Source organism: Thamnophis elegans, chromosome 10 (genome assembly GCF_009769535.1).
Source record: "Thamnophis elegans isolate rThaEle1 chromosome 10, rThaEle1.pri, whole genome shotgun sequence".
Classification (NCBI taxonomy): Eukaryota; Metazoa; Chordata; class Lepidosauria; order Squamata; family Colubridae; genus Thamnophis; species Thamnophis elegans.
The window spans coordinates 67,793,571-67,817,972 of record NC_045550.1 but is presented as its reverse complement, the minus strand read 5'-3'; the positions used below and the strand labels follow the sequence as shown (position 1 = coordinate 67,817,972).

General features: G+C 47.8%; 1 protein-coding gene across 1 annotated transcript in view; it reads right to left on the bottom strand.

Annotated features, from left to right (window-relative positions):
• The window catches only part of NPPC (natriuretic peptide C), a 10,904-nt gene extending 3,044 nt beyond the window's left edge, over positions 1–7,860 (bottom strand). Inside the window, exons 1-2 of the mRNA XM_032224876.1 lie at positions 7,743–7,860; positions 6,216–6,648 (exon numbers count right to left, since the gene is read on the bottom strand). Of these exons, the coding sequence (XP_032080767.1) occupies positions 6,253–6,648; positions 7,743–7,844 (498 nt within the window). The 5' untranslated portion in view covers positions 7,845–7,860 and the 3' untranslated portion in view covers positions 6,216–6,252. The remainder of the gene's footprint in view (positions 1–6,215; positions 6,649–7,742) is intronic.
• Between the last annotated feature and the right edge of the window lie 16,542 nt (positions 7,861–24,402).

The window sequence follows — 24,402 nt, the reverse complement described above, 5'->3', positions numbered from 1 at the left end:
CGGTGGCAAGCAGTTCCACTGGTTAATTGTCCTCACAGTCAGGAAATTTCTCCTTTACTTCTCAGTTGCTTCTCTCCTTGATTAGTTTCCACCCATTGCTTCTTGTCCTGCCTTCTGGGGCTTTGGAGAACAGGCTGACCCCCCCCCCTCTTCTTTGGGGTAGCCCCTCAGCTATTGCACCCTGCTATCATGTCACTCCTAATATTAGGATTACACCTGAAGGCCGGACAAGGAAGAATGGATGGAAAGTGACCAAGGAGAGATTCAACCTGGAAATGAGGAGGAATTTCCTGACAGTGAGAACAATCAACCCATGGATCAGAAGTTTCCATTGGAAGTTGTGGGAGCTTCATCCCTGGAGGCTTTCAAGAAGAAACTGGACTGCCATCGGTCAGAAACGGTGTAGAATCTCCTTCTTGGGCAGGGGGTTGGACTAGATGACCTCCAAGGTCCCTTCCAACTCTGTTATTCTATATTCAATGGAAGATACGTTGCCTTCGGAATTCGTGGGAGTTTCATCCCTGGAGGCTTTCAGGAAGAGACTGGACTGCCATCGGTTAGAAATGGTGTCGGGTCTCCTGCTTGGGCAGGGGGTTGGACTAGATGACCTCCAAGGTACCTTCTAACTTTGTTAATCTAATCATGGAAGAAGACAGAGATCTAGCAAAAAAAACCCCAAACCCTCCAACCACAACTTCTGAAGTTGGGGTTAATTCGTGTTTAATGGAGTGGGAAAGCAGGGACCACCACTGGGGCACGAAATGAGGGCCCGAGAGACGCTGGATACTAATGGATGAACCTTTCAGAAGACAGATTCCATCGTGAGCATCACAGGGTAACCATTTCCCTTTGCTTCGCTGAACAACCACCGCAGTAGCGACTCTCAGCGCATTGTTGTTAGTTGCGAAGTGGTGTCCAACCCATTGTGACCCCATGGACCACGTTCCTCCAGGCCTTCCTGTCCTCTCCCATCCCCTGGAGTCCATTGAAGCTCTCGCCGGCTGCTTCGGTGACTCCATCCAGCCACCTCCTTCTCTGCCGTCCCCTTCTTCTTCTTTTGCCCTCCATTGTTCCCAGCATGAGGCTCTTCTCCAGGGAGTCCTTCCTTCTCCTTAGGTGGCCAAAGTACTTGAGATATATATATATAGATGGATGGATGGATGGATGGATGGATAGATAGATAGTTGTTGTGGTTAGTTGCGAAGTGGTGTCCCACCCATCGTGGCCTCATGGACAACGTTCCTCCAGGCCTTCCTGTCCTCTCCCATCCTCTGGAGTCCATTGAAGCTCACGCCGACTGCTTTGGTGACTCCATCCAGCCACCTCCTTCTCTGCCGTCCCCTCCTTCTTCTTTTGCCCTCCATCGTTCCCAGCATGAGGCTCTTCTCCAGGGAGTCCTTCCTTCTCATTAGGTGGCCAAAGTACTTGAGATAGATAGATAGATAGACAGACAGAGAGACAGACAGAATGATAGATTGATAGATAGACAGAGAATGATTGATAGATAGATAGACCAGCCAGGCAGGATCTCCCGCAGGACTGACCGGTTGGATGGCCTTGCAGTCCAAGGGACTCAATGCAGGAGTCTTCTTCTCCAGCACCAGAGTTCAAAGGCCTCCATTCTTTGGCGCTCAGCCTTCCTTACGGTCCAACCTTCACAGCCATCCATTGCAACTGGGAAAACCACAGCCTTGACTATACACAATTTTGTTGGCACAGTGATGTCTCTGCTTTTTAGACGGCTCTCTAGATTTGCCATCGCTTTCCTCCCCAGGAACAAGCGTCTCTTAATTTCTTGGCTGCATGTCCCACATCTCAGGGCATAAAGCATGGCTAACTTTTCCGAAGAGCTTCCTTTTTTGAAATAAAATTAAAAAGTCCACTTCAAAGAGGAATTGCAAATGCCATCCTGACTCTTTTAAAAAATGTCCCGACACAGGAAAACAAAGAACAACAACAACAACAACGTCCAATTCACACGAGGGCCTTCTGTAGACGAAATAGCTTTTTGTGCAACTTGCTAGTGAAAAAACAATTCGTTCCCGGCATCCGCCTGGTTAGTGACGTGGCCCTAAATTTAGGATGCTCACATCCTAAACTTCCTCTGGGCTCTTTCTTCAAAGCAACCCTGCCAAGTTGAAAAAACACACAGTCCTCAACTTACAACGATTCATTTAGTGACCGTTTGACGTTACGACGGCCCTGGGGAAAAAGCGACAGACCGTTTCCCCTCCTACACACACACACACACACACTTGTGACCTTTGTGGCATCCCCGTGATCCAAACTCAGCGGCTTGGCAACTGACTCGTACTTATGACCGTTGCAGTGTCCCATGGTCACGACATTCCCGACAAGACAACGGGGAATCACTTAACAACGGTGTTACTAATTGAACACCAGCAAGGGTTCGCTTAACCACTGTGGCGAGAAAGGCCGTCAAAGAGGATGAAATTCACTGGGGATGCGTCTCACTTAACAACAGAAATGCCGAGCTCAATTGCCATAAGTCAAGGACTAATTGTAGGATGCTAATAGCCTAAGAATTCCCCCCCCCCCCAACCTCGGCAGCTTAAAGACAGGTGGACCTCAACTCCCAGAATTCCCCAGCCATCTGGCTGGGGAATTCTGGGAGTTGAAGTCCACCTGGCTGAACAAGGTTGAGAGATGCAGATGTATGCTGATTTTTCTTCCAGCTGTTCGCTCCCTATTTCATCCCACCTCCTTTTTTTTTTTTTAATCATTCTGCTTTGCCAGGGATTTTTTTTGTGTTCCCCAAACGAGAATTGCGGCTAAGCGAAGGCGAAATAAAGCTGGCAACCTGGTATTAATATTCGTCAGCCTTTTAATAAAGCCTTTTAATTAAGACATACAAAAACAACCAGAAGAATTTCCGTGGGGGGGGGAGGATTAGAAAAACACCTGTCCAGGGTTTTGGCATGGCTGTACGAGACATCAAACATAAAATAAAACAAATAAAAACGTGGCAATTTGGAAGCTTAAAAGAAATTAAATTTGTCGTTGGGGGAAAAAAAAGACTTTCGAGACGACTCCTTCAGAGGTTCTCAAGTTTCAGCAGTTCATTTAGTGACCGAAGTTACAACCGTGTCACTAACTGAACCACTGCAACGATTCCCTTTCCAGCCATGGCAAGAAAGGTGGTAAGGTAAAGGTTCCCCTGGCACATATGTGCCAGGCGTTCCCGTCTCTAGGGGGCGGTGTTCATCCCTGTTTCAAAGCCGAAGAGCCAGCGCTGCCCGAAGACGTCTCCGTGGTCATGTGGCCGGCATGACTCAATGTCGAAGGCGCATGGAACGCTGTTCCCTTCCCACCAAAGGTGGTTCCTGTTTTTCTACTGGCATTTTTTACCTGCTTCTGAACTGCTAGGTTGGCAGAAGCTGGGACAAGTCACGGGAGCTCACTCCGTTACGCGGCGCTAGGGATTCGAACCGCCGAACTGCCGACCTTTCTGATCGACAAGCTCAGCGTCTTAGCCCCTGAGCCACCGCGAAAGGGGGCAAGATGGGACAAAACTCACTTTAAAAATGTCTCGCTTGGCAACAGGAATTTAGGTCTTAATTAAAAGGCTTTATTAAAAGGCTGATGAATATTAATACCAGGTTGGCAGCTTTATTTCGCCTTCGCTTAGCCGCAACAGGAATTTTGGAATTGTGGTCATAAAGCGAGGACGAGCTGCATTCAAAGGAACCTCGCTGGAGGTGAACCTACTGCAGAGGTTCCAGATCTGCGGGAAATTCTAGATCACAGTTCCCATCGTGCACAGCGGCATTATCTGAGGATGACGGGAGCACCTACCCAGGAAAAATTGGCGTGCAGAGGCTTAAAATAAAACAATTCGTAAAATAAATGCGACCAATAAGACACATTTCATGCCGGGATCCATCCTCTTTGTTTTAAGTTTTCTCATGCTGATTTGGGGCTGGAACCATCCCCGCTATGCAACAGATGTGCAAAGAAGCTCTCGCAAAGCCGTCTGCATATATTTATACGTATTTTATTTTAAATGGACAAATAAAAACTCTTTCCAGAGTTAGAAAGCTAACAAAGCCAGCTATAATTATGCCCCGGCGCTTCATTTAGCCAGAAACAGGTGGCAGCCAAATCCGAGGGTTGTTTTTTAGGGGTGAAAAAAAAAATTTGCACTACCCTTTTGTGCAGTTTGGGATCCGAGATATTGTTGTGTCTGTGGGGGGACGGGGGACACCCCAAATCCTCCCCCTTTCCTTGTGCCGGAAGCCCTAGAGAGATTTATTCAGCCTACGTTATAAGAAGCATCTTTGGAGAAATGGGAATTTTGGTGCAAAATTGGCTGCCCAAATTTGAATGGGCTGTAAAATAACTCGCGCACCGGCTGTGCCAGCTGCAGCCAGAACGGCATTGAAACAACTTTTAAGAGAAATCTCTCTTCGGCCTTAAAATTGGAGCGTTTCTTTTAAAAAAAGAACTTATTTCATAATCGCTGCTGATTTTAATATTTCATGCTTTTTACGAGGTTTGCAAGCAGACAGCGATGGCCGGTACATAAATTCAATGAATTAATAAAAATTGGAAGGGCGGCACAGGCTGGTTTTTGCCGCGTCGTTCAGCGGCTGAAGAATTTGGAAGGAAAACAATGTGCGACCAATTGCACATTTGCTCACAATTCCGTTACACAACCGAGAGAGAGAAACATCGGTTGTCGGCCATCTGCAGATGTCTGCAGGAAACAGGACCAGTCTCTCTACAGGTGGTCCTCAACTTAACAACCACAACGGAGCCCAAAATTTCCGTTGCTAAGTGAGACGTTTGCCAGGTGAATTTTTGCCCCATTTTCTGACCATTCCTGCCGCACTTGTGACGTGAATCACAGCGCAGTTCGTGAGTTGCGCAGTGAATCTGGATTCCCTCTTGACTTCGATGGTCAGAAAATCGCAAAAATCCAGCTGTGCTGGCTGGGGAATTCTGGGAGTTGAAGTCCACCCGGCTTAAAATTGCTACGCAAAGACAATGTTCCACACCTTGAATCCTTTTCCAGTTGTTCAAGACTTCAACTCCCAGCATTCCCGGTGGGTTTTCACCATTTGCACACATACCCCCGTTTACGGGAAAACAACACTTAGCTCAAAAAAACTACAGATGATTTGATTGATACCAAGGTCTCCCCAATCCTATTGTCTACACCAGGGGTGTTCAAAGTTGGGAACTTTAAGACTTGTGGATTTCAACTCCCAGAATTCCCCAGCCAGCATGCTGGCTGGGGAATTCTGGGAGTTGAAATCCACAAGTCTTAAAGTTCCCAACTTTGAACACCCCTGGTCTACATGAAAGGCAGGATAATAGACAATCATGGATGGAATAAAACATTTTAATGACACAATGAAATAGGCTCCATTCACACAACACACTTAACCCAGGTCAATTAACAACTTCTTTCCAACATCCTTAGCTTGCATTTCTTCCCAAATTTAAGGTTGGGCCAACCTTAGCAGCTTCCTTATTTTACAGTCCCATTGTCAAAATAAGAAATGGGCAGCTAATAAATTTAACAAATATATAATAAACACAGGTAGCCTTCGACTTACAACAATTCACTTCGTGACCGTTTTTAAGTTAAGACATCGCCGGAAAAAAAGTGACTTATATGGCCGTTTTTCACTTACCACTGTTGCAGCATCATCCCCCCCATGATCAAAATGTGGACGTTTGCCAAGTGACTCGTATTTATGACAGTTGCGGCATCCCCGTGTCACATGATCCCCCCTTTTGCGACCTTCTGACATACAACGGGGGAAGCCAGGTTCACCGAAGAGGGAATTACCCAACCAGTGCGGCAGTCCACTTAACAACGGTGGCCAGAAAAGTCGAAAAACGGGGCCCCAAACTCACTTAATGACTGTCTTGCTTAGCCGCAGCGATTTGGGGCACGCTTGTGGTCGTAAGTCGAGGATGAGCGGTCCATAAATTGTGTGAATCCCAGGAAACAGATTCGGGAGGCGGGGAAATCCCATCTGAACGCTCAGCGGGGTCCCCCCCTACCCCAGTCTTTTAAGCCCCCTCCCAAACACCCCCCCCAATTTCTCTATCCTGACGACAAACGGACGTATCAAAGGAGCAGCCCTGACTTTTAAGGGGAAACCCAAAATTTTGATTTTTTTCCCCCTCTCGACCCATTGCCACCACTGAAGCCACTGAGGCCAGGCGCGCTTCCCACTCACCGCCGCCAGGTGTCGCCGTCGGGCCGCCCTCGACGGCTCAGCAGCCCAGGCCGCTCATGGAGCCGATGCGGTCGAGCTTCAGGCCGAAGCAGCCCTTGCCCAGCGCTTTCTTGCCCGGCCCCTTCAGACGACGCGAGCCTCCGCCGCCGCCGCCGCCGCCGCCGCCGCCGCCTCCTGCGTGGTGCTCGGGGTGCACCATCCGCCCCCAGGCGGCCCGCGACTGCTTGCCCTCGGTGCGCAAATCCCGCAGCAGCCGCGACGCGGCCGAGGCAGCCGCCGCCGCCGCCCCTTTGCTCTTCGGCGGCGTCGGGGCTGCGTTGCCCGCCTTGGAGCCGCTGCGCCCTCCGCCTCCTCCAGCCGCGGGACCCGACGACCCCTCCGGCTGCTGCTCCGTCAGCTCCCGCTGCAACGCCGTCGTGCCGCCCGCCGGAGCCTGCAAAGCAACAAACGGGACGGTCATACAGCGGAGCCGCCCCGACGGGGCGCCCCTTCCTCCCCCCCCCACCACAGATCGAGAGTTGGGTGGGGGGCGTCGTCGTGGAGAGGAAAAAGAGGCGACGGCGCCGGGAATTTGCAGGAAAGCGGATCAGACGGGGCGGGTGCAGGGGTGGGGGGAGAGGAAGCGTCCTGCCCCCCCCGTCTGTTTTCCCCACCACCAACCGACCCCCCCCCCCTCCACCGCTTCCCACCCTCCCGCCGCTTTCCAGCCTGCAAACGTCCGTCTTAGGCGGGGGACGATGAGAGCTGTAGTCCCCTCCTAGGATTCCTCAACAACCCCCCACCCAGCCGCTTTCCAGCCTGCAAACGTCCGTCTTAGGCGGGGGACGATGGGAGCTGTAGTCCCCTCCTAGGATTCCTCAACAACCCCCCCTCCGCTTTCCAGCCTGCAAACGTCCGTCTTAGGCGGGGGACGATGAGAGCTGTAGTCCCCTCCTAGGATTCCTCAATACCCCCCCCCCCGCCGCCGCCGCTTTCCAGCCTGCAAACGTCCGTCTTAGGCGGGGGACGATGGGAGCTGTAGTCCCCTCCTAGGATTCCTCAATACCCCCCCCCCCGCCGCCGCCGCTTTCCAGCCTGCAAACGTCCGTCTTAGGCGGGGGACGATGGGAGCTGTAGTCGCCTCCTAGGATTCCTCAACAACCCCCCCCCCCCGCCGCCGCCGCTTTCCAGCCTGCAAACGTCCGTCTTAGGCGGGGGACGATGAGAGGTGTAGTCCCCTCCTAGGATTCCTCAACCCCCCCCCCAGCCGCTTTCCAGCCTGCAAACGTCCGTCTTAGGCGGGGGACGATGAGAGCTGTAGTCCCCTCCTAGGATTCCTCAATACCCCCCCCCCCGCCGCCGCCGCTTTCCAGCCTGCAAACGTCCGTCTTAGGCGGGGGACGATGGGAGCTGTAGTCCCCTCCTAGGATTCCTCAACGACCCAACCCGCCGAGCGCCTGGACGGAGCCAGAACAGCCCCGTCGGGGAAAAGCCGGGCGAGCTCTCCCACGACGCCTCTCCCCTCCCCGGCAAGAGTCCGTGGCTCACCTGGTGCAGCGGCTGCGGAGGAAGCGCCGGCTTGCCGTCGAGGGCCAGAGCCAGCAGGGCCAGCAAGAGGAGCCCGCCGGCCGCCAGACGGGAGGCGAACATGCCCGGGCTGCGCAAAGGCGGGCGAGAACGGCTGGGCGAGGGAGAGAGAGAAAGAGAGAGAAAGAGAGAGAGAGGGAGGGAGAGAGAGAGAGAGAGGATCCTCGACGGTGCGGAGCGCTGAACCGAAGTGAGCCGATCCGAGAAGCGGGCGCTTTGCTGCAGGAGCGTCTCGTCGAGCGGCTCTCGCTTGCCTGCCCGGGTCCGCTCGCAGCGCCTTATATAAGCGACCTGCAGGTGACGCACCGACGGCATCCTCCGCCCCGGCCGGCGGGGAGAGGGAGGGAGGAGGAGGGGAGGGAGAAGGAGCTGCGCGGGGGGGGGGGAGCCGTCGCCATCCAGCCATCGATCCTTCGCTTTGCCCTCCTTCCCTCCCTCCCTCCTTCCTCCCCTTCGTCTGGCCTGGAGGGGAGGGGGCGGGATGGGCCCCGAGGGGGCGCTCTGGGGCAGAAGCTCAGCCGCTGCCTCTTCTCCCTCCGACCAGGCGCTCGCAGAGCCTCCTCCGCCTCCTCGTGCGGCCGGGAACCATTGGCTTGGGAGTGCATCGGGCTTCCAAACGGCTCGAGTTGCGGAAGGCTGGGGGAAAGTTGGGGTTAAGAGACCCCCCCCCCCCATACACACACACCTGGGAAGAGGGGGAGGAAGCAGGTCTGCTGCAGTCCTCTTCTGCTAGTCGTTCCTTCCTTCCTTCTTTCTTTCTTTTTTTCTTCCTTCCTTCGTTCCTTCTTTCTTTTTTCTTTTTTTCTTTCTTTCTTCCTTCTTTTTTTGTGTAAAAGTTTTTTTTATTTTTTCTCTTTAAAACAAACACTTCATCATTCATCAGTGTGTCTTCTGAGTACAATTTTTTGTGTGTTATAATAGTTATAGTTTACCACCGAATTCTTTATATGCATCTGTTCTTATTTTAACATTACAACTGAACGTATCTACTGTTAGAACATTTCTCTTCCTAAATGGTTTCATTTTATACGTTTTATCCATATTCATTTTCTAACCAATGATAAAATAACCCCCATATATGATAATAACCTGATCCTTCCTTTCCTTTAATTGTTAGTGTTAATCTACTTATTAACAATCTAATATTTTCTTAATCACATTTTCATCTTTAGGGATTTCTTCAGCTTCCCAATTCTAGATGCAGTTCTTTCTTTCTTTCTTTCTTTCTTTCTTTCTTTCTTTCTTCTTCTTCTTTCCTTCCTTCCTTCCTTCCTTCGTTTTCCTTCCTTCTTTCCCCTTTCTTTTCCTTCCTTCCTTCTTTCATTTTCCTTCCTTCCTTCTTTCTTTCCTTCTTTCTTCTTCTCATTTTGGGGATTAGGGATTTCTTCAGCTTTCCAATCTAGACGCAGTATTACATTCCTTTCTTTCTTTCTTTCCTTCCTTCCTTCCTTCCTTTTCCTTCCTTCCTTCCTTTCTTCTTTTCTTTTCTTCCTTCTTTTTTTTCTTCTTCCTTCTTCTTTCCTTCTTCCTTCCTTCCTTTCTTTTTCTCATTTTGGGGATTAGGGATTTCTTCAGCTTCCAATTCTAGATGCAGTATTACGTTTCTTTCTTTCTTTCTTTCTTTCTTTCTTTTTCTTCCTTTCCTTTTTCTTTTTGCTTCCTTTTTGTTTCTCTTCCTTTTCTTCTTTTGGGGATTAGGGATTTCTTCAGCTTCCCAATTCTAGATGCAGTTATACGTTTTTTCTTTTTTTTCCTTCCTCCTTCCTTCCTTCCTTCCTTTCTTTTTCTTCCTTCCTTCCTTCTTCTCATTTCAGGGATTAAGGATTTCTTCAGCTTCCCAATTTTGCACAAATACAATTTTAGCCGCAGTTATTACCTTCCTTCCTTCCTTCCTTTCTTTCTTTTTCTCCCTCCCTCCCTCCCTCCCTCCCTCCCTCTCTCTCTCTCTCTCCCTCTTTTCTTTTTTTTTAATGTGTCAAATTCCAAGCGATTGTGGGGGAGGAGAGAGATACTTAGAAATCCGATTAAATTCCCATTGAGACAAGGGAGGGTCTTCTCGCCCAAAGGCTGGTTGGGAAATCCCCCCACCCTGAACTCCAAGGATCAGAAATTAAGGGAGGGGGCATCCTAATCAGGCAGTCAGTTTGGGGAGGGGCTCTTCTCGTGAACGGCAAGATAATTTAACTGGTTCTTGATTTCTCCCACTTTCGGGGTTGCGTAGCACAGGGAGTCCTCAATTTACGACCACGATGGAGGCCAAAGTTGACGTTGCTAAGCGAGAAGCTTGTTAAGTGAGCTTGGCCTTCCTTGCCACGGTGGTGAAGCCAATCGCTGCACTTCTTAAACGAGTCGCACGGTCGTTAAGTGAATCTCCTGCGGCCTTCCCCCTTGGACTCGGCTCGTGAGAAGGTCGCAAAAGGGGTTTGCGTGAACCCCCCCCCAGGACACTGCAACTGTCATAAATATGAATCGTTGGCTGAACATCCGAATTTAAATCACGTGACCACGAGGACGCCTCGACGATCATAAGTGTGAGAAAATGGCTCTAAGTCCCACATTTCAGTGTCGTTGTGACTTTGAACGGTCACTAAATGAACTGTTGTAAGTCGAGGACTACCTGTACATTGAACAAATGCTCTGACAACGGAAGTGAGCCTTAACCCAGCTTTAGTTTTGCCTGTTGTGTAAATGCAGGCGTTGAGTTTAACGCGACCGGCCTTAGTTAAATTTTACCTCACGAATGCAGCCAACATGGCTGCCTCTTGTTCATTTATTTATTAAATGTACTAGCCTGGTATTTATTTATAGGGGGGAAATGTCATCATTGCTAATGTTGGATTTTCCCCCTTACCAGAGGGAGCCCCCTTGTGGAGGCCTGTGAAGCCATTACCATGACAACTCCACTGGGCTGTACAGTAGAAGCCATTTTACGGCACAACAGGCTGTATCTTAACAGAACACACTCCCTGAGGGGCGTTAGGGGTGTCTTATCTCCACTGTTTACCCCAAACAGTGGATGGTTCCCAACATAGGAATTTATGGTCTCTCTGAATGCAGCTGTGTTTTTTACACCAGGGTTAGCGAGCGCATGGGTGTGTACATCCCTGCATTACGCGGACTTTTGTCCCACAGCTTTTAGCTCATCTCAACCTGTGGCTCTCCCTGTATAATTTGAGCAACTTTAGTCTTTTGGTGACGGCATCAGACTAGAAACCAGGAGACGGTAAGTTCTAGTCCCGCCTTAGGCATGAAAGCCAGCTGTATGATTTGCCAATCGCTAGGAAACGGCGAGTTCTAGTCCCGCCGTAGGCATGAAAGTTAGCTGGGTGATTTTGAGCCAATCACCAGGAGACCGTGAGTTCTAGTCCCGCCTTAAGTACGAAAGCCAACTGGGTGACTTGCCAAACACCCGGAGACGGTGAGTTCTAGTCCTGCCTTAGGCGTGAAAACTGACTGGGTGACTTTGAGCCAATCACCAGGAGATGGTGAGTTCTAGTCCCACCAGCCGAGTGTCTTGCCAATCACTAGGAGATGGTGAATTGTAATCCTGCCTTAGCTGAGTGACTTTGAGCCAATCTCCAGGAGACGGTGAGTTCTAGTTCCACCCTAGGCACCAAAGCTGACTGAATATCTTGGCAATAGGAGATGGTGAGTTCTAATCCCAAAGTAAACTGGGTGAATTTGAGCCAATCAGCAAGAGACAGTGAGTTCTAGTCCCGCCTTAGGAACAACAGCTGACTGGGTGATTAGCCAATCACTAGGAGGCAGTGAGTTCTAATCCCGCTTTAAGCCTAAAAGTAAGCTGGGTGACTTTGAGCCAATCACCAGGAGACGGTGAGTTCTAGTCCCGCCTTAGGCACGAAAACTGACTGAATGACTTGGGCTCATCACCAGGAGAGATCTAGTCCCACCTTAGCCATGAAAGCCAACAGAGTAACCTTGGGCCAGTCCCTCTCTCCTAGCTCAGCGCAGACCACCTCACAGGGTTGTTGTGCCGAATATACGACCCGGAAAGTGTGCCGGACATTTCCGCTGCATTGAGTTATTTGTGAAACTCGTAAAGGCAGGGTCCAGATAAAATAAATAAAAATAATTCCCTGGCCAAAGCAGACTGGGCTCGGAGAGGTGGCTGTAGAAAGGAAAGCCGTGATTAACAGTGGGATTCCTTGGTTGGGACACCACCAGGAGATCCCATGGTGGTAGAAGAAGGCCACAGTACCCATATCCACAAATGCTTCCTAACGCTATCTGGATCTGTCATGAAATCACCAGAATGGAAGTTCTACTCAAGAGGAAATTTATCTTCTAAAGCAGCATAGCTGGCTGGAGAATTCTGGGAGTTGAAGTCCACAAGTCTTAAAGTGGCCAAGTTTGAAGACCTCTGTTCTAAAGAGATTCCTGTTCTGATCTAAATTCTCATCAAAGGGGAAAAAAAACAGGCTCCCAGATTATGAAATTCACACTCTCTTAACAACGGGGGGGTCTCCAAAAGCAGCCATTTTTACAACTTGTGGACTTCAACTCCCAGAATTCCTCAGCCAGCCAGTCAAGCTGGCTGGCTGAGGAATTCTGGGAGTTGAAGTCCACAAGTCTTAAATGGCCACGTTTGCAGAGCACATCTTAGAAGAAGCTCAATTTTTCACCTTTCCTTCCTACTTTAGGCCAAGTAAAGTTTGCAACCAGTGGTGGGGAGGTCGGTTTGGCCTTTTTTGGTTCTTCCTGTCTCCCCCCCCCCCACTTCCCTTTTGCAGAGGCTGGGTGTCACTTCCAGAGTGTCTGATGCTGTCACCGCTGCTGCTTATCTAGAATTGCCCACACATGGGAGGGGAGGGTTACGAAAACCAGTTGAGGTCAGAGGTATGTGCCTAGCAACTGCCCCGGGGGCAGTTAACACCACTCCCGTAAACTGAACAGGGCTGCAAAGGGAGGGAACGAACGAAGCATCTTTATGTGGCACTGTGCGCATAAGTGTGCAATTAACATAAAACCTATGCGGGCATTGGCTACCGTTTTCCCACTTGCAATGGATGGCTGTGAAAGTTGGACCATAAGGAAGGCTGAGTGCCAAAGAATGGAGGCCTTTGAACTCTGGTGCTGGAGAAGAAGACCCCTGCATTGAGTCCCTTGGACTGCAAGGCCATCCAACCGGTCAGTCCTGAAGGAGATCAACCCTGTCTGCTCTTTAGAAGGCCGGATCCTGAAGAGGAAACTCAAAGACTTTGGCCACCAAAGATTCCCCCCCCCCCAAAAAAAAACCCCTATCCATGTAAAAATGTCACTGCAATGAACGACATATTGGCATTCCTTCGGTATATAAGAGCCGTGGTGGCACAGTGGTTAGAATGCAGCATTGCAGGCTAATTCTGGTGACTGCCAGCAGTTCGATCAGAGATAGTATTCAGTAGGTTCTGACCAGTTCTGGAGAACCGGTAGCGGAAATTTTGAGTAGTTCAGAGAACTGGCAAATACCACCTCTGGCTGGCCCCGCCCCCATCTATTCTCTGCCTCCTGAGTCCCAGCTGATGGGGAGGAAATGGGGATTTTGCAGTAACCTTCCCCTGCCATACCCATCAAGTCATGCCCACAGAACTGGTAGTAAAAAAATTTGAATCCCACTACTGGGTCCGATCCTGACCGACTCAAAGAGCATTCAGTCTTCCGTCCTTTCAGAGTCAGTAAAATGAGGACTCAGATTGTTGGGGACTAGAGACTGACTCTGTAAACCAAGGGCTATGAAGCACTGTGAAGTGGGTTATAAGTTTAAATATTGCCCTTCCTTCCTTCCTTCCTTCCTTCCTTCCTTCCTTCCTTCCTTCCAGTGGTGGGATTCATTTTTTTTACTACCGGTTCTGTGGGCGTGGCTTTGTGGGCGTGGCAGGGGAAGGATACTGCAAATCCCCATTCCCTCCCACCCCACTAACCTGCTTTCCAGCTCTGTTCTCCTGTTCAGGGCAACAAAGAAGATCAGCTGGGAGGCAGCAGGGGGGTGGCCAGCCTATGTGCCTGTTCTCTGAACTACTCAAAAATTTCCGCTACCAGTTCTCCAGAATTGGTCAGAACTGGCTGAATACCTCGGCTTCCTTCCTTCCATCCTTGGTGGCACAGTGGTTAAAGTGCATTATTGCAGATCTCTTCCCACAGCCAGGAGTTCGATCCTGACCAGCTCATGGTTGACTCAGCCTTCTTTCCTTCTGAGGTGGGTCAAATGAGGACCCAGATTGTTGCAGATAAACTCTTCCCACAGCCAGGAGCTCGATCCTGACTGGCTCATGGTTGACTCAGCCTTCTTTCCTTCTGAGGTGGGTCAAATGAGGACCCAGATTGTTGCAGATAAACTCTTCCCACAGCCAGGAGCTCGATCCTGACTGGCTCATGGTTGACTCAGCCTTCTTTCCTTCTGAGGTGGGTCAAATGAGGATCCAGATTGTTGGGGGCAAGAGGCTGACTCTGTAAACCGCTTAGAGAGGGTTGTAAAGAACTGTGAAGTATATATGTCTAAGTGCTATTGCTATTTGTTACTCTTAGCACTAGTCCTGATTAATCTAGTAGAGATGTGCAGACTTCAACTCCCAGAATTCCCCAGCAAGCTGGCTGAGGAATTCTGGGAGTCGGAGTCCATACACATCTTAAAAGTCATTGAATTCTGGGCAGTGGCGTTATACAAAGCAACGAATCTGACTTCCGATAGAAAGAGAACACCAGATTTCTTTTAAAGTCATGTTTCACCCTTGGTGACTTCCATGTAATTTCCTTTCCCGGAGGTTACAAAACTTAGATTTTTCTTTTAATTGGAGTTTAGCCTACAGCAGTAACTTGTCTATTCACACTTGCAAAAGTTGGCTCGCTACTGCCCCCTAACTGAGCCAGGAGAAAGAATGACAAGTCCCTTGGGAATGTGGGGGTACAAAGGAAATTGAACCCCAAATTTCTCCAAAATTCTTGAGAAAAATCCTGAAGACAGCATGCACCGACATCTCTGGCAAGTGGGGGCATTCGCTGTATAATCGGGTCAATTAAGGAAATTTGGGGATATGGTGGGGGGACTAGCATGTTTGATTTAGCGCAAGGGTCTCCAGACTTGGGAAGACTTAACAGATTAACAGAGTTGGAAGGGACCTTGTAGGTCATCTAGTCCAACCCCTGCCCAAGCAGGAGACCCCATTTCTGACAGATGGCAGTCCAGTCTCTTCTTGAAAGCTTCCAGCCGTCCGGCCTTCAGGTGCTTTGGAGAATAGCTTGACCCCCCCTCTCCTCTCTGTGGCAGCTCCTCAAATATTGGAAGATGCTCTCCTGTCTCCCCTGGTCCTTCTCTTCAGTTGACTAGCCAGGCCCAGTTCCTGCAACCGTTCATTGTATGTTTAGCCTCCAGCTTCCTAATCAGATTCAGACTAATAGAGTTGGAAGGGACCTTGTAGGTCATCTAGTCCAACCCCTGCCCAAGCAGGAGACCCCATTTCTGACGGTTCTTCCACAACTTCTGAAGGCAACTTCTGTTCCATGGGTTGATTGTTCTCACTGTCAGAAAAATTCCTCATTCTACTTCCAGGTTCAAGGAGGTTGAATCTCTCCTTGATTCAGTTTCCCATCCGTTATTCCTTGTCCGGCCTTCAGGTGCCTTAGAAAATAGCTTGACCCCACCCCTCTCTGGGGCAGCCCCTCAAATATTGGAAGATGCTATCTATGTCTTCCCTGGTCCTTCTCTTCTCTAGACTAGCCATGTTTCCCTTTTTAAAATTATTTTTCCTTCCTTCCTTCCCTCCCTCGCTGTCTCCCTTTCTTCTTCTTCTTTCTTCCTTTCTTTCTTTCTTTTCTTTCTTCTTTTTCTTTCTTTCTTCCTTCCTTCCTTCCTTCCTTTCTTTCTCTTTCTTGTGCTTGGGAAAAATAGCTTGACTCCTTCCTCTCCAATATTGGAAGATGCTCTCATGTCTCCCTGGTCCTTCTCTTCACTAGATAGCCCATGTCTCTCTCTTTTTAATTATTTTCCTTCCTTCCTTCCTTCCTTCCTTCCTTCCCTCCATCCCTCTTTATTTCTTTCTTTCTTTTTCTTTCCTTTCTTTCTTTCTTTCTTTCTTCTTCTTCTTTCTTTCTCTTCTGTGTGCTTTAGAAAATAGCTTGGTCCTTCCTCTACAATATGGAAGATGCTCTCATGTCTCCCCTTGTCCTTCTCTCACTAGATTAGCCATGTCTCCTTTTTAATTATTTTTCCTTACTTCCTTCCTTCGCTCCCTCCCTCCCTCCCTCTTTATGTCTTTCTTTCTTTCTTTCTTTCTTTTCTTTCTGTCTCTTTATTTATTCTTCTTTCTGTCTTTTCTTCTCTTTCTGTGCTTTGTAAAATAGCTTTCCCCCCTCCTCTCTGGGGCAGCCCTCAAATATTGGAAGATGCTCTCCTGTCTCCCCTGGTCCTTCTCTTCCCTAGACTACCAAGTCCAGTTATGTGGACTTCAATTCCCAGAATGGTTGGCTGGGAGAATTCTGGGAGCTGAAGTCCGCAAAGTCTTCATAGTTGCCAAGATTGGAATCCTTGGTCTAAGATTAAGGCAATCAGGCTAAGAAGTGGATGCTGTGAGTTCAGACATGAGTTCCAGTCCTGCCTTGCCACCAAAGCCAGCTGGGTGAATTGAGACAGCCTCTCTTCTCATTTGAACCACCTCACAGGGCTGGTTTTTTTTAAAAAATGTTTTTTAATTTTTTTACAAACATCAATGCGTGAACCATCTGGCACCTGAGCATTTTATATTGTAGTACAAATAAAAAAATATCATATCTGCTACAGTGACAAGCTTATATAGTTTGGTTATAGTACACATATTTTGGTTGAATTATAATCTTTCATTGTTAGTTATTCAATATTTCAATATGTTATTTTTATGCCAATCACCATATTCTGTGTGTCATTCCTTTTACTACAAATAAAATATAGTAACCTATTTGTTACATTTAACAGACTTATATGGTTCTAATAATACACATATTATGTACATTATAATCTTCCATTATTAATTATTCAATATTTCAATATTATTTTTATGCCAATCACCATATTATTCAACCATGCTTAATCGACCATCATTCCACTTTGATTTCCCCTTTTGTTATTACCTCACCTATTATCTATATATAGAAGCGAAATACCTCTCATGCATCATCATGAAATCTCCAGAACTGTAAAGTCTACAAACTTGAAAATTTGGCATGTATGTTCCTCTGGCTTCTAGGTGCTTGCTAGGAAAGGGTTTTCGAAATGACCATCAGATCTTAGTATTTCTTATAGTATTATTAAACGCTCCGGTGCTAAGGAGTTAGATGGTCTACTCCCCTCCCACCTGAAAAGAACTCGTTCCAACTGCCACTTGGGTATGGGCGTAGCCAACGGGTGACTCATCCGGCCTGCAGGCTGGGAGTTTATACATACTACTCTCCCTCACCAACTGAAAAATGCTCTCATGATAAGCCTGAGGGAGAGAAGAGGATAAGATAGGAGAGGCCTCTGTGAGGCAAGCTGAGGGAGAGAAGGGAGAGGAGAGGATTCTGTGGGACGAGCCTGAGGGAAAGAAGGGGAGAGGAGAGGATCAAAGGAACAGCCTGAGGGAAAGAAGGGGAGAGGAGAGGATCAAGGACCAGCCTGAGGGAGAGAAGGGGAGATCGGAGAGGATCTGGGACACCTGAGGGAGAGAAGGGAGAGATCAATGGGCCAGCTGAGGGAGAGAAGGGGAGAGGAGAGGATCAATGGGACCAGCCTGAGGGAGAGAAGGGGAGAGGAGAGGATCAAAGGAACCAGCCTGAGGGAAAGAAGGGGATAGGAGAGGATCAAAGGAACCAGCTGAGGGAGAGAAGGGGAGAGGAGAGGATCAATGGGACCAGCCTGAGGGAGAGAAGGAGGATAGGATAGGAGAGGCCTCTGTGGGACAAACCTGAGGGAGAGAAGGGGAGAGGAGAGGATCAATGGGACCAGCCTGAGGGAAAGAAGGGGATAGGAGAGGATCAAAGGAACCAGCCTGAGGGAGAGAAGTGGAGAGGAGAGGTCCGATCATACTACTACTCATTTATTTTCAAGCTGTAAGTGTTGATTTATCAAGCCCGATCACATAGGTTTTGTAGCGGAGCACGGGTATTCAGCTAGTATAAAATATATATAAACCCCACAGGGTTGTTGTGTGGGGGAAAATAGGAAGAGGAAGTTGGGTTTATAATAGTTTGGGCAACTGGGTTGTTTTAAAGGCGGAATAAACCAATATTGTGCACAATATTTGGGTTGAGTGTCCAAAATTTTACAGCATTTGAAGGAGTGGATGCCAGCTGTTGGAAAAGGATGTGATATGAAGAACCCTTTAGTCTGATTTTGAAACATGAAATGTTTTTTTTTTATCTTCTGTTTTTCTCACTGATCATCCTCCGAAAGCAATCCTCCGCTGGAAAAATGGCATAGAAAGAATTGTAGGGACTGAGATATTGGAAGACTGCTATCATGTCTCCCCCTAGTACTTCTTTCATTCAACTAGACATCCCCAGTTCTGCAACCGCCTCTTCATATGTTTTATCCTTCAGTCCCCTAATCCTCTTTCTTGCTCTTCTCTGCACTCTTCCAGAGGTCTCCACATCGTCTCCTAAACAGAGGCATAGAATCAAAATCACGTGAAGTACCACTGTGTAAACACCTAGTAAGGCCACACCCAGGATACTGCATCCAGTTTTGGTCACCACATTACAAAAAGACATTGAGACTTTGGAAACAGTGCAGAGAAGAGCAACTAGAGGATTAAAGGCCTGGAGACTAAAACATATGAAGAACGGTTGCTGGATTTGGGTTTAGGTAAGTCTAAGGAAAAGAAGAATTGGGGGGACATGATCGCAGTATTTCAGTATTTGAGGGCTTCCCAAAAGAAGAGGGGGTCAATTATTTCCCAAAGCACCAGGAGGCAGGAGAAGAAACAATGAATGGAAAATAATCAAGGAAGAAGCCACCCTGGAATTAAGGAGAAATTTCCTAACAGTAAGGACAATAACCAGGGGAACAGCTTGCCACCAGAAGTTGTGGGGGTTTCATCCTTCTGCCTCAGCGCTTCTGCCAAATTCGAAAGCACGTAAAGTGGAAAAAATAGGGACCACCTTTGGTGGGAAGGGAACGGCGTTGCGTCCGCCTTCGGCATTGAGTTATGCCGGCCACATGACACAGGAGATGTCTTTGGACCAGAGCTGGCTATTCGGCTTTGAAATGGAGATGAGCACCGCCCCCTAGAGTCGGGAAGGACTAGCACAGATGTGCAAGGGGAAACTTTACTTTACCCTAAAAACAGTACATAACTATTTTTTAAAAGTGGAATCTTCTGTAAGTCTTGGGGGGGTGGGGGAGATTCTTTCTTAAATCCCCCCCCCAAAATAAGATTTTTCCCTCACTCTTGCCAGGTTTATCACACTTTTCTTAGCCAGTATTTCTGGCTCTGTTAACCCTGTTTTGATATGTTGATTAACCAAAAATGTTTTTTTCCCTGCTTGTGCAGTTTGTCACGTAGACGTATTTGCAAAAGCAAACAAAACTTTCTTTCTTCTTTCTTCTTTTTGTGTGTTTACAACGGGGGGGAAAGGTGTAGCAGCCGCCCCCTCCTGACCCCCTCCTGCCTGCTCCCCTCTCGCACCCGGCCAAACGGCCCAGTGGGATCAGTGGGGGAAGCCCAGGAGCTGCGACCCCCCACCAGATTTATGGGCTCCAGATGTTGCCTGCCGCAGCCCCTGTACAAATGTCCCGTCTGATAAGAGGGGGGGTCCTTGGCGCTTGTGACATGCATGAGAAACAAAGCAGTTGGGCTTCCCGTCCCGTCCCGAGATGGAGCTTGGCCTTTGCGCGCCCCAAGACGGGATGCCCAGCTCCTCCCATCTCTCAGCTGTTCCGGCTTGGGACGTGCTCCGGGACACACAGACACACACACACACGGCCCCCGCTTTGCAGCCAGACGGAATAACAATGGAGGGAGCAGAAGAATAGGCTGGGCGCTTTTCGGGGAAAGCGCGCACATGAACTTGGACTGATAAATTACTCTGGCAGCCCCCTGGGCCTGGGGATCCCCCTCTGTCCCTGGGGTGGCTGGGGGTCAGGATTCAGAGCTAGTGCAGGTGGCAGTTCCTTCCAGATTGATCCATTCTGTCTTTGGTCTCCCTCCTCCCTCTCTTTCTCTAACTATATTGATATAATCTCTTCTCTCTGTTCTTTCCATCCATACACCATCTATCTACCAGTATCTCTCTCTCTCTGTGTTCATCCATCACCCACCCACCATCCATCATCCATCCATCCATCCATCCAATTATCTACTGGTATCTATCAATATTTATCTCTCTCTATCTCTCTCTCTCCTCTCTCTCTCCTCTCTCTCTCTTTCTTCTCTCTCTCTCTCTGTCTACGGTATCTATCTGTTCATCTGTCCGTTCGTCCATATCTGCCTGCCTGCCTGCTGCCTGCTGCTGCCTGCCTGCCTGCCCTGCTGCCTGCCTGCCTGCCTGCCTGCATGCCTGCCTGCCTGCCTGCCTATCTATCTATCTATCTATCATCTATCTATCTATCTATCTATCTATCTATATATCTATCTATCTATCATCTCTCTCTCTCTCTCTCCCTCTCCCTCATTATCTATCTATCTATCTATCTATCTATCTATATCTATCTATCTATCTATCTATCTATCTATCTATCCATCCATCCATCCATCACCCATCCACCCATCCAATTATCTATCAGTATCTATCAGTATTTATCTATCTACCACTATCTCTTTGTCTCTGTCTACGGTATCTGTCTGTCCATCTGTCCGTCCATATCTATATCTCTATCTATCTATATCTATCTATCTATCTATCTATATCTATCTATCTATCTATCTATCTATCTATCTATCTACGGTATCTATCATCTAGCTAGCTAGCTAGCTACCATCAGTATTTATCTATCTACCATATCTTTCTGTCTCTTTTCTACGGGTCTGTTTGTCTGTCCGTCCATCCGTCCACCCACCCACCCACCCATCCATCCATCCATCCATCCAATTATCTACCGGTATCTATCTATCACTATTTATTATCTACCAGTATCTCTCTCTCTCTCTCTCTCTCTCCTCCCTCTCCCTCCCTCTCTCTCTCCCCTCTCTCTCGTCTACGGTAACTGTCTATCTGTCTGCCAGTCAAAAATTATGTATGCACGAAACTTCAAAAATTCTGCAGCAGCCTCAAATGAATCCCTACTTTCAAAAAGAGAGGAGAGTGGGGGGGAGGGAAAGGACCTGGGAATTACAGACCAGTAGGAGTGACATCAGGCGGATACTGTAGCTGGGAGTATGTTCATCCAATCACCCAGCAACCTATGTGCAAGCACTCCGTAAACAGTGCAGTAATTATTAGTGGTTTCTATGTACCTGTCAATAGTAAATCTCATCCGATGGAGCTTATCTCGTTTCTCCATCACGTTACTTCCCTAGTAGATAGTGGGAAGGTTGCCAGTGTAATATATTTGGATTTCAGCACAGCTCTCCACAAAGGTGACACTCCGAGGAAGAAGTCAGCGTGGGCTGAAGGACCATCAATGCCGATGGATGTGAAGCTGGTGGGAACATTACTCACAAAACACGCTCACATCAATAGTTCTCATCAGCCTGGAATGAGGGGGTGAAATGGGGCGCCGAGAGGTTCAAACTTGACGTTTTAAAAAAGCAATGACTTTTAGGAGGAAGTGGAAGGGATGTTTCTCAAAACTGCACTGGATCCAAAATTAGGTGGGCCGGTACATATTTTAAAAGCAGGGGTTCCTGCCAATTTGGCAACTTTAAGAGGCATGGACTTCAACTCCCAGAATTCCCCAGCCAGCCATGGCTGGCTGGGGAATTCTGGGAGTTGGAAGTCCACAAGTTTTAAAAGTTGCCAAGTTGGACACTTCTGCTAGAGAACACGATTTTCTAACAAAACCTATTTAATTTGCAGTTTTCTTTTCTCACCACACACGTATTTGGTGGACAGTTGATGGTCTCAAGTCTTTTTTGAACAACGTTAACAAAAATAAATACAAATAGGTAAAGGTAAAAAGATTCCCCTCGCACATGCGTGCTAGTCGTTCCCGACTCTAGGGGGCGGTGCGCATCTCCATTTCAAAGCCGAAGAGCCAGCGCTGTCCGAAGACGTCTCCGTGGCCATGTGGCCGGCATGACTAAACACCAAAGGAGCCCGGAACGCTGTTCCCTTCCCACCAAAGGTGGTTCCTATTTTTCCACTTGCATTTTTTACGTGCTTTCGAACTGCTAGGTTAGCAGAAGCTGGGACAAGTCACGGGAGCTCCCTCCGTTACGCGGTGCTCAGGATTCGAACCGCTGACCATTCTGATCGACAAGCTCAGCATCTTAGCCACTGAGTCACCTCTCTCCCATTTTTAATACAAATATGTGTAATTCTAATCTTTCAACTTCAACAATACTAGTCTCTTTATATAATCCTTTATCATTTCTCCCACTGATTCATTTAAAATAAATAACGTTTCTGTATACCAAGTTCGGAGGCAAGTTGCTCCACTGATTAATTGTTAGAAATTTCTCCCAGTTCAAGTTGCTTCTCTCCTTGATTAGTTTCCACCCATGCTTCTTGTTCTGCCCTGAGGTACTTTGGATAATAGTTTGACTCCCTCTTTTCTGGTAGCCCTGAGATATTGGAAGACTGCTATCATGTCTCCCCTGGTCCTTCTTTTCATTAAACTAGACATGTCATTCTGTCCATCCATGGTCCACACAGATTTCTTTCCTTTTCTCTTCCTTCCTTCCTTCCTTCCTTCTTCCTTCTCTTTTTTCATTACTTTCTTTTTCCTTCTTTCTTTCTTCTTCTTTTTCTTTCTTTCTTCTTTCTTTCTTTCTTTTTCTTTCTTTCTCTCAATTGTGGTCTTTTCCTATCTATCTATCCCACCTGTTCCTCTTGTTTCTTTCAGCCCAAATTTCAGAAGGAAGCTGTTCCACTGGTTAATTGTTCTCACTGTCAGGAAGTTCTCCTCAGTTCTAAGTTGCTTCTCTCTTGATTAGTTTCCACCAATTGCTTCTTGTTCTGCCCTCAGGTGCCTTGGAGAATAGCTTGACTCCCTCTCTTGTGGCAACCCCTGAGATATTGGAAGATGCTATCATGTTCCCCTACCCTTCTTTTCATTAAACTAGCCATTCCCAGTTCCTGCAACCGTTCTTCCTATGTTTAGTCTCCAGTCCCTAATCCTCTTTCTTGCTCTTCTCTGCACTCTTTCTAGAGTCTCCGCATCATTTTTGTATCGTGGATATGATGCCATATGCAGTAAGCATCACTGCTCCAAAGAAAGAAACATTTTCAACAGGACTTTTTCTCAGATAATATTTCAGATGGCAGTTGTTGAGTTGATTTTATTTTATTTTGTACTATTTTACCACTAAAATAATAATAATGAGATCTATTCCAGGGAAAACGGTGTTGGGAAGCCTAATGAAAGCACAACATTGTCGCAACTGCAAAAACATAGTGGAAAAACACAATCAGAGTGCCTAAGTAGTAAAGGCAGCCTGATAATTCAGGAAACTAGACCTCATTGTATACACAGACAATCCTCGACTTACAACCACAATTGCGCTTAAAATTTATGTTAATAATGAGACAGTCATTAAGTGAACTTTGTCTCGTTTTACGGCCTTCTTGCCACGGTTGTTAAGTGAATCATGGCAGTTGCTAAGCTAGCAACACGGTCTTGAAGTGAATCTGGTTTCCCATTGACTTGGCTTGTCGAAGGTCGCAAAAGGGGATCACGTCACCCCGGGCAGTGCAACGTGTAACGTGAGTCAGTTGTCAAGCATCTGAATTTTTTCACAGACCATGGAGAGGTTGCAACGGTCGTAAGCGTGAAACACAGTGCTAAGTCTCTTTTTTCAGTGCCGTTGTAACTTTGAACGGTCTGTAAATGAACGGTTGTAAGTCGAGGACTAGCTGGAGAGCAGCAGAAGGAAGACAACGGTTGAAAAGCAAAATTCGCGGAAGCTGACTTGATTTGGGTGTTCAATCAGAGGTTGAAAACTGACAACAAGGGGGACCAGAATTTCATCATTAAGCAAGGCAGTTGTTAAGTGAGTTGCACTGATATTTTGTCGTTAAGCAAATCCGACTTCCCCCTATGGCTTTTGCTTTTCAGAAGCTGGCTGGGATGATTGTTTTGAACCCAGTTGACGCCAGGATGTTGCAACGCTGTATAGCCATGCCAGTTGCCCCCAAATTTTGATCACAGACCATGGGGATGCTGGAATGGCAGGCTACTGCTAGATCAGCAGTCAGCGGTTCAAATCTCCGGCTCAGGGTTGACTCAGCCTTCCATCCTTCCGAGGTGGGTAAAATGAGGACCCAGATTGTTGGGGGCAATATGCTGACTCTCTGTAAACGCTTAGAGAGGGCTGAAAGCCCTATGAAGCGGTATAAAGTCTACTGCTATTTGTAACTTTGAACATCTGATCACTGTACGATTGTAAGCCAAGTGTTGGTGAATATCGGCATTTAATTTTGTTGCACAAGGTGCAATGACAATCAAGTAAATTAGAGCCGAGTGGCGCAGTGGATAGGGTGCAGTAATGAAGGCCACTACAGCTGACTGTTATCT